This window comes from Lachnellula hyalina, assembly GCF_007821495.1.
Source record: "Lachnellula hyalina strain CBS 185.66 chromosome Unknown contig00011, whole genome shotgun sequence".
NCBI classification, from domain to species: Eukaryota; Fungi; Ascomycota; class Leotiomycetes; order Helotiales; family Lachnaceae; genus Lachnellula; species Lachnellula hyalina.
The window spans coordinates 213,792-224,172 of record NW_022157125.1 but is presented as its reverse complement, the minus strand read 5'-3'; the positions used below and the strand labels follow the sequence as shown (position 1 = coordinate 224,172).

Below are 10,381 nucleotides of genomic sequence, written 5' to 3'. Positions count from 1 at the left end.
GGAAGGATGGTTGATAACCAAAGACTGCTTGTGCTTGGCGTTAGAAATTAGTTTCGAGGACCGGAATGGAATGGGATGGGGGATGGGGGAAGTGGAACTGTTGCTGTGCTGTAGCCTATAGTCTATATCGATCGGGTATGGTTTAGTGGTGGCATTGCGCTATCAAGGTAGAGGGATGTACGAGTAAGTGACATGTGATCTATTTCTAAATCTAACTATATGTCTATCTATCTGCTCCTCATGCACGACTTGGGTATCTACTGTTTCTGTCATGCTATCCATATACAAAGAGCGAGGCACGATTTGGTGAATCGATCAACCAAATTCCCATCCCTGGATATAATATAATTCTCTAATCGTTTCTCAAACCATCATGCTGATGTCGCTGATGTAAGCCCTCATTGTCACTTGTAGTCGGCTTCTCACTGTCCGACTCAACCACCTTCTCGCCGACCTTGAACTCCTCGTCTCCATCAGTAAAGCCGTATTCTCTCGCCATGGCCTCAATCTCGCGGTCATTGAGGTACGGCATGTCGAAACTGGCTTTGACGTAACTGATGTTCTCGAGGTATCCCTTGGCGAAGATGAGATCGATCTCTTCCAGAGAGCGACGACGGGTCTCGGGGTAGAAGAGGTAGATGACAGGGATGAAGGTCGCGTTGACGGCGGCGAAGAAGAGGTAGGTACCCCACTTGATGTTGGCAATCATGACAGGAGTAGCCATGACAATGGTGAAGTTGAACAGCCAATTGCTGCAGGTAGACACGGCATTGGCACGCGATCTGGTCCGCAGAGGGTTGATCTCGGCTGGGTATAGCCAAGGCAGTGGCAGCCAAGTGGCACCGAAGAAGGCAATGTAAGTGAAGAGACCGACACCAGCTCCCTTGGCACTAGGTCCTACTCCCGAGTCGGGAATCAGACAGGCGAAGACGAGAACCATGGACAAGCACTGGCCAACAGTTCCCCACAAGAACAACTTGCGGCGACCAGCACGTTCGATGATGAACCACGAGGTCGTGGCAAAGATGGCGTACACGATCATGTTGACACCACCGAGGAGAAGCGCCAGGTTGGTCGACACACCAATGGACTTTTGGAAGAGAATTGGAAAGTAGTAGATGACGGCGTTGCAGCCACCCAACTGCTGGAAGAATTGAGACGAGGCTCCGAGCATCATGCGGCGGAAATGCTGCGTCTTGCCATTGGTGAAGAGTGCGGAGAATGGAACAGCTTGGCCGTTCACGTGACCGGATGCTGTGATACTCTCCACAATCAAGGTATGTTGAAGCTTGACCTCGTCATCGTTGGACTCGAGACCGTTCAGGGCAGCGATCACATCAATGGCATCCTCGTGACGGTCCCTGGTCGCAAGCCATCTTGGAGATTCCGGCAAGAAATAAGTACCGACAATCAACACAATGCCGAATACGCATTGGAAGGCAATAGGGAATCTCCAGGTCAGATTATCCGCACCGTAAGACGCACCGTAATCAATCCAGTAAGCAATGACGGTTCCGAAGGCAATGATACCTCCCTCAATACAGATGAGCAGTCCTCGATTGGCTGATCGACTACATTCTGCCTGGTAAGTTGGGATTGTCGATGTGTTGATGCCATTGCCAACACCTGTGATGGTACGCCCGATAATGAATTGAACGGTAGCATGGCTGCCTTTGACAGCAGAGATTTGGACAATAACACCGAGAATCATGATTATGCCGCCCAGCATCATCTGTGCAATCATTACATTAGCATGACCGTTTCGGTACCAGGGTGGGTGACGTGTTAGCTTACAGCTCTCCTTCTACCAGTCCTATCTCCAAAGGTCAAAATAAAGATGGCGCCCAGCAGACAACCAATCTCATAAATGGCAGTCACGAAACCCTGGTAGACGGCATCACCCTTGGTAGAGGGGAAGTAGTTGTTGAAGGGGTCTGCATTGATAATACCACTCATGACTCCCTACAACGGATGTTAATGATAGGCCTTGGAAAGTCATTACTGTTTTGATATACATACCTGATCATAACCGAAGAGCAGGAAACCCGTGGTAGCAATGGTTGAAACCAGAAGGCCGAGTGGTCTGCCATTGAGACCGGCATAGGTCTTTTTGGTCGTAGAAGCAGCAACAGGCGCTGTGTCTGCCATGGTGGTGGTGGTGGGGTTGGGGATTGGAATGTCCAAACAAACTATTCGCTGGCCCAGCCAGATATTCAAGGCGGGGAGGGAGACGTGGTGGAGTTGAAGGGGGGGGTATCAAAACTGAAAAGGGAGATAGAAAGTACGGAGTATGAGGAGAAACTGGGGGGAGACGGGCTTCTATTATAGCTCTGGGTTTGGTGGTCAAGCTGTGTAGCTAACTCTTACTCTCTACGTAAACATACAAGGAATGGCCCACCTGCATGGTATATCCTCGGTCGTGCAGATGCAAAGTGTGTAATTTAGTCTGACTGTTCTCCGTACTTTACCCCATTCACGTTCACATGTACGTCCCAGGTTCCCAGTACGAGGCATGTTAGCCGCACTTATTCGTGATTAGCTGATATCCTCCGTAAAGCAAACAAGATCTGCATCTTGCCATCCCTGTACCTACCTCGGGTTATGAAATTCCTGAAGGATGGCGGTGGGGAGGGGGAGCGGGAGGGGGAGGTAGGTGGGCCGGGATTGGATGGAAGGGAGGAAGGGAGGGAAGGATAGTGCCGGAGATAAAGGATGATGATTGGCTAACTGCTCGGCACCATCTGAGTCTACCGAGTCTGCTTCAGCCAACCTGACCAACTGCCAAGGTGATACCCCACTTTTCCACTGGTCGCTCGTCCATCATCCAATCGTCATCATCGTAGTGGAGCACACACTGGCGTTGACTAACAGTGGGTAAGTGGAGTGCATCTTCCTCCTCCAACGTCATTCCTTTCACTGCGGGGACTCCAACTCCCATTTGCCTCTCCACTCCACTGCCCATGGGCCGACAAGGTTGGCATGCAGACTGATGCAGTGAGAGATAGGGCTCGGAGGCTGTTGCTTGTTTGAGCCGCAAGGCTTCGATCGATCGCAGGCACGCCAGTCATGGTGGGCAGGTTTGCCGAGTGAGAAACATTGTATAATTTTATATCCCACTCGTTTACGTAGAAAACCCCAACGACGCCTTTTGCACGAGTTATCAACACATCAACAGACACTCCCCATTATTCGCACTCGCGCATAGGCAATAAATAAGTAATCAATGCAATCAAGGGTCCTCCGCTCTCCACACTCTCATGCATTGCAACGTCAGGCTAGCACAGCACAGTAACAGTACTCGAGAATTCCTCGGAGCATCTCCAGTTTTCCATGGCAAAAGATGCAAGAACGTCCGAGGCAACCCCGATGTAACGGAGAAAATATGGATTTTGCGAGTCAGATTCTGCCCGTCTCGCATGTTGGGTGCACATATTTGTGGGACATGATATGCCACTGCCACTTAAAGCAGAAGGCTGGTTCGAAGCCTTCTTCCTTTGCGCAGAACTACTCGAGAAGTCGAGGACGGAAAGGGCCAATGGACCATACAGCACGCAGGACGGTGACAGTACGCTCCACACTTATAATTATGTGGTGTGGGTTATGGTATGGGTTGCCCACCTAAGGTAGCCGAGCGCGTCGCATCGCATCGCATTGTGTGCTTGTGCCTGTGTCTGGTCTGGTTGGAATCACGGGACGCCGACCCAATATTATCTCCATCTCACGATAACTACGCGGGATAGCAGGGCAGGGCCTGCCATGCCATGCTCTGCCCTTGCAATCAATCTTTGGGGAGAGGAGACCCTTCTTTCTCTGGGGTTGCACGTGTGCAATAAATCGAACCTGAGGAAGAAGGGCGAGAGAGAGAGCGCGAGTCATGCTAGCCGTGATATCAGTATCAGTACAAAAAAAAAAAAAGATGGCCTTTATCCAGAAATAGTAAGCCGAACCAGAACAGGATATACCGTGTAGGAATAGAATCATGCGCCCAACGATGAAAAAACTTCTTCCTACACCTACGTCGTAAAAATGCGCCGCGCCAAATGAGATCTAGCTTCCCTTCCAATCACATGCATTTCCCTACCCATCGTCTAGGATTTGGCGCGCACGCGCGGGCCCGCTACTTACTGTACATACTTCGCACTACGGAGTATACTTGTATCCCCGACGCACGACAGGGTTGATCAATAGCATGCTCCCAATCATGGAGAGAGAGATACCTCGGGTATGTGGAGTATGTGGAGATGGCTCGCTGCGAGACTTACAAATACTTCGTACCAAGGCATGAGTCGCGTGACTGTATGTATATCCAGAGTACAGTACGAAAGAAGAAGTATACTGCGTAAGCCGCCGTAGCAGGGCAGGTCCTTCTTGCTCCTCTAATCTTACTTCGTATTAAGTAAATACGGAGTAAGAACAGCTGGGCATGTTTCACGATCTGAGGTTTACATTAAGTGGCCAGTTGATTTTCAAGCCTTGCTTATGAGACTCTGGACTTTTCGTTGTGGAATAGATTCGCTGTTATATATAATACAAATGTCCCATCTAATGCCCACACGAAGCTAGACTCCTTTCCCCTCTCCAAGCTTTACCAAGCAGAGACGAGAACTGTACTACTCTATTCCACAAGTATCATAATAATACTTATCTATTACAACCCAGAAAACTCCTAGCTCCTTGTTCACGAAACGATGAAATCTATCTATCTTATTTCAATCAATCTATAATCACTACTTTTTCAACTGTTTAGCTTCCAAGCTACTACCTTGAAAGTCACCGCTTCTATATATATCCCTTAATAGGTCGTTTATCTTAGACTCCTCTTGTTCTATCCCGCTCGTTAGTAGCAAGCTAAGAAGACAGATATTTACGTTTTAAATTAAAAGCTGCTTTAAGCATACCCGCTCCCTGGCGGTTGGAAAGAAAAAAATAGTAAAAACGTCTTTATTTTCATTTTCATTTCAGATTGGAATAAGCTTTTTCTCTCTTTGACAATTACATCCATCTATACGGCATAATAATAGTCATTACTTCCAAGTTTTCCTTTTCTACTTTATGAACTTCTAATCCGAATCATAGATTCCAGACCGGTCTGTTTTTCCAAGTTGAAATTTCCACGCGCCTTGATCAGGAAGAGCTAGGACCATCCCCGTAGCTATTTCCTCGGTCTCGGTCTCGACCATTTTTAGTGAAAAACACTAACAAATAACGGTGCAGCTGAGTAATCGTACTTTCAAGTACTTTTCAAATGCTTTCTCTCAGAAAGTACAGTAGCACGCGCGATATTAGAAGTACTATCTATAGAGACACTGAATGCAAGCACCTACTAGTTAAGTCAGAAGTAGGAAATGAAAAACGCTTAAGCCGAATGCGTTTATGTTCTTATATCGTATAAGATGGATTAGTTTCACAGCCTGAGACTCCTTACTTATGCTAAGCTAGAGTAATAGTAATTAACACCCTCTGCTTTATTTATCATCGAGCTCTACTCCTACAGCACCAGCAGAAAACCATTCTGCTAATCCTAGGCTGGAGTTCGCGCTTGCGTTGCGTTGTGTTGAGTTGCGTTGTGTTGTGTTGCGTAGCGTTGTCCCTCCATAATATATATATGCATGTGCATGTGCATTCCCAGCAACGGCGCCGAAGATCTATCCATGACGGTACCTCGACTCGCTCGGCTGCCTGGATAGACTATGCTACTGCACTGCACCATCCCGTGGGAAGCACAAAGATTTTGTTCCGTCGTTGTGCTCCGTACTTGTACGTGTCTGTGCTTTGCATGCAGCCAGCCGCGATGCGAAATGCAACAGAAGATGTCTGCTGGAACTGCGTCTGTCTGCGGCTGTGGTGGCGGCTGGTCTCTCTTGTCGATCATCTGAATGTTCTCACGTGTGTGGACTTTTGGATGGTTGGATCTTTGGAATTGGATCAAGGATTGAGCGAGGAAGGTAAGGGAGCTCGCACTGCGAGGAATACAAGAGAGGTTTGGAGAGGATGAGAATTTGATGTCTCTGGTATTTATCTCCTACATTTCATCACAATGTCCAACGCCAATGCTAGTTTTTATCCTTTCCGTTACGCCTGAACCCATCCCACATCATCACAAACGCTTTACCTTTTTCTTATCCGGCCCATCTTCTTCACCACTACTTACATCCGTCGCATACTGCGTGACAGGCTGCGTGTCCTTCCAAGCGTTCGTGAACAACGGGTCTTTCTTTGCGAGATCCGCATACTTCAGCAAGGCCTCTCTCGGATCTTCATCACGCATGCTACTGAGTGAAATGCTGTCTTTGATATGCTGTTCGTCGGGTTGACTTTTCATGAATGGTGTCACCATTGGGATTTGTGGTCTTCGAGGATCACGAGAGCGACCTGAAACTGTGAGGCCGATTGTAGGATGGCGGGCTGAGAAGGATGAGGCGTTGGTGTTGGTGAGAACACCGCCTGGGGTGATGATGGTTTCGCCTGAGATGCCGGTAGATTGGTCGGTGGTGAAGTTGGGGTCGTCATCCACGTGGCGTTTCTTGGGGGCGCGGGACATGACATCTACTGCTCCTCGGGAGGACATCGTGGGGTTGTATAGGACGTGTACTTCTGAATTGGCAGACCCAGTGACTATCTGGTTCAGCTTGGGATGCCACTGTACGGTGATGAGCGGAAAGCCCGGTGTGACCGGGGTGACGAGCTCTGGTTTGAGATTTCCAGGATTTAGAATATGGAGATGGCCAGATGCTGAACCAGTGATGATGCTGGATGAATTGGGAGCGTATTTGATGTTCGTTACGGCATAGTGGCCGGAAGTTGAAGGGTGTGAAACCGTCACAACTGGAGCCTTGAACTTCCGAGTATCCCATAGCTTGATCGTATCGTCGCCACCTCTTGTAACAACCATCCGTCCATCGGCACTGATATCAACACCTCCAGTCCAAGTATTTGGCTTATGGGCGTCTCGAATCTCAGCAGCTGGCCTTGCGTGAGGACCATCCCCACTCCACATAACTAGACTTCCATCCAGAGCTGCAGCTACAAGAACATTGTTCCCGCCTTGTAAGGGACTTCCCCAGACCACAGCCGTCATTCTAGTCCTTCCGGCTGATCCTGCTGCTCTTGACTTGTGGACAATGACTTCTTTTTGGCTTCTTCTGAAATTGACATCCCATATTCGTAGAGTACTATCCGTTCCAGCCGTAACGCATATGTCCCGATTAACAGGGTTCCAAGTACCAGTAGTGACCTCGGAGATATGTCCTTTGGTGTTGTTCATATCCCGCAAATACATATCACCCTTCTGAAATTCAGCAATCACCTCTCCGTTTCTGCTCATGATCTTTGCCTGGGGGTGCGCCGATATACATAGAAAGGTACTGCCTGATAGCGGGTTGAATTCGACATGATTGATCGGATGGGTTTCGGAATTCGTAGAGGCTTTGGTTTCGCTGGGATCCACGCTCTTGAAGGCTCGAAGAGTGGTCGGGGTCATGGAAGCAAAATCATGGAACTTCAATGTACAGTCTGTAGATCCAGTAACCAATCTTGAGCCCGCGGGATCTAGTGAAGTGGTTGTGACTGCGCGATCGTGTGTTTTGAGGACCAGCTCATGGGAGACTGGGAATTCGTCTTCATCTGAATCGTCCGAATCGTCGTCGCTGTCGTCGTCGTCGGATCCATAATCTTTAGAGGCTGACTCTTGCGGGATCCTCTTCTGTCCTTGCCCCTCGCCATATTCTGCGGCACTTTTTGTTGTTGCTGTCGCCGGCGCCTTGTCTACTGGTCTCTTGGATCGTTGAATTTGCGCCGCAACGTCTGCCTCTTTTCCTTTCTTGCCAAATGACTGTGGCAAAAAGGATCGCATAGGATCATCCTCTGCCAACTCGGGAACGTCTACCTCATAATCCTCATCGTCGCTCATGGTGTTGATCATCGAGATGTTTGGTGGTGAGCGTGAAATATTAAGGTGGAGCTACTACAAAGGCGAGGCTATCGGCTTCGATGACGATTTCTGCACCAACTCTTTGGTCTCGACGAAACAACAACAACATCATCATCCACCGCCGGCGGAACATCCCACCAGTTCAACGACTACAAATATATTCTCATGTTTTTGTAGTAACTGGATGACTTTACAGCTCCAACATTTGGTCTGTGGGAGCCTGAATGGGGTGCAATAACGAGCAAACAACACTGCCCTGCTGCTGCCATGTATCTTGCGTCGGAAACCCTGGATGCTACGAATTCCATCTTTACCGCACCTCCTTTGACTCGAGCCCCGGCCTTGCTTGTGTTAGATAGCATAGTCGCTCTGGGAAATGGCGATTCCCAACTTCAAAGATGGTCCTCGTTGATCGGAATCGTCACTGCCATTGTAGGCAACATCCTGATATCCTTCGCCTTGAATATCCAAAGATACGCGCATATAAGACTACACGAGGAGAGGTCTCAGGCTAGGGAGAAGGCAAAGGCTGCTATGAGGAATGCCAAGGGTGGTGGATACGGGACAGTAGAGACAGCTGGGCACCTTGAGATTGATGTGGAAAACGAGCAAGATGGTGGGGGAGAGGACGATCCTTTGCGGCGGTCATTCCAGTCGATGGATTCCCAGTCCTCGACATGTTCACAACACGAATCGAGCTACTTACAATCACCGTACTGGTGGGGAGGTATCATTCTGATGACAGTCGGAGAGGCAGGGAATTTTCTGGCATATGGATTTGCACCTGCATCAATTGTGTCTCCGCTGGGAGTTGTAGCTCTCATATCCAACTGCGTTATTGCGCCGATTATGCTGAAAGAGCCCTTTCGACTGAGGGATTTCTGGGGCGTGGTAATTGCTGTAGGCGGAGCTGTTACGGTCGTGCTGAGTGCAAAGACCCAAGAGAAGAAATTGGGACCCCATGAAATTTTAGGTGCCATAACGACAACTGAATTTGAAATATACATGGGCGTTACTATCTTCTTGATTGGGGTGCTGTTGTGGGCGAGTCCAAGGTACGGTAACAAGACGATATTAGTTGACCTCGGGCTCGTGGGCTTATTCGGTCAGTACTGACTGTCTCTTGAATGGCCTAAGCTAACGTCTTCAAGGTGGATATACGGCTCTTTCTACTAAAGGCGTTGCATCGATGCTCTCATACACCTTATGGAGAGCTTTGACGACCCCGGTTACATACATTTTGGTTGTCGTTCTTGTGGGCACGGCTATCATGCAAGTTCGATATGTCAACAAGGCTCTGCAACGATTTGACTCGACCCAGGTCATCCCTGTGCAATTTGTCATGTTCACTTTATCAGTCATTATTGGAAGCGCAATCTTGTACCGAGACTTTGAAAAGATGACCAGAGAGAATGTGGGGAAGTTCATTGGAGGCTGCCTCTTGACATTCTTTGGCGTTTTCCTCATAACGAGTGGTCGAGATCGCCATGACGATGAAGAAGACGAGGAGAGTGAAGAGGAGGCAGAAGAACGAATCCGTCTTGCGGACCAAGAACCAAGTTGGGAGGAAACCATGGACCATGATGGTGATCGAAGGTTTGACTCTACACGAAGGACTCAAAATGCGCCTCCAGCTTCGAGGAGATCGTCGAAAATCAGCTTTGCAGATACCCTGTCGCGACCTCGTACTCCTCATATGCAATCCAATACCTCTTATCCATCCGTACGAGTACCTTCTTCGATCATGTCATCGGACGGCGCGGAAGAAACCCCTCTTCTTAACAATGCCTGGATATCATCATCCGATGACCTGCTCACTCCACGCCATCCGGGGATGATAAGCTCTAGTTCATCTCCTATGTTGCCTTCCGAAGCACAAATTTCGCCGGCCGAATTGCTGAAACCCGCTGCGCCAGATAGGTCATCGTCACAAGGCAATGTTCATACACATCCAAACTTACAGCAAAGCCCCGCACCACCTCCCGCCGACCGGCCAATGACACCCGCAGCAAGACATTCCATCGCTAGAATGATGCCTGGACCTTTACTGTCGCCTCTTTCTGGTGGGCTAAGTGTAGTGGTTGCGGATTCATTGCGCCGAGGAGTTGATTCTCAAGGAGGGAAGAAATTCAGGCGTGGGCGCCTGAATCTGCGAAGATCAAAATCCACCACACAGGGACTCCTGACACACTCGGCCGACGTAAGTCATGAAGAATTAGCAACGTCGCCGTTGAAGCATGTCAGCACGAACGAGCAAGTGAGCAAGTCGCTAGGTACGGAATCAGGAACCGAGTGGTCACGATTAACCAGGGCACGAAGTCTGAGCAATACCTTGGGGGATCTGTTCCGGGGGAAGCGGCAAAGATTGGAAAACCACGATAGTGGTGGGGATGAAGAGGCTGGTCCTAGCGGGTCGTAATGCTGTACATTTTACTTTTTTGGTCTACGGTG

The 10,381-nt window shown here is 49.0% G+C and overlaps 3 protein-coding genes across 3 annotated transcripts; 1 reads left to right on the top strand and 2 right to left on the bottom strand.

Annotated features, from left to right (window-relative positions):
* Positions 1–352: 352 nt before the first annotated feature.
* Positions 353–2,148, bottom strand: STL1_0 (Sugar transporter STL1; the record flags this gene model as incomplete). Its single annotated transcript, XM_031147534.1, has 3 exons — positions 353–1,732; positions 1,795–1,962; positions 2,020–2,148. 3 exons carry the CDS (start codon positions 2,146–2,148, stop codon positions 353–355), a joined length of 1,677 nt encoding a protein of 558 aa, XP_031008823.1.
* Positions 2,149–6,097: 3,949 nt separating this feature from the next.
* Positions 6,098–7,909, bottom strand: LHYA1_G002557 (putative WD repeat-containing protein; the record flags this gene model as incomplete). The annotated part of the gene is made up of 1 exon (XM_031147533.1): positions 6,098–7,909. One exon carries the CDS (start codon positions 7,907–7,909, stop codon positions 6,098–6,100), a length of 1,812 nt encoding a protein of 603 aa, XP_031008828.1.
* Positions 7,910–7,925: 16 nt separating this feature from the next.
* Positions 7,926–10,349, top strand: NIPAL2 (NIPA-like protein; the record flags this gene model as incomplete). Its single annotated transcript, XM_031147532.1, has 3 exons — positions 7,926–8,097; positions 8,127–9,035; positions 9,082–10,349. 3 exons carry the CDS (start codon positions 7,926–7,928, stop codon positions 10,347–10,349), a joined length of 2,349 nt encoding a protein of 782 aa, XP_031008827.1.
* Positions 10,350–10,381: the final 32 nt, after the last annotated feature.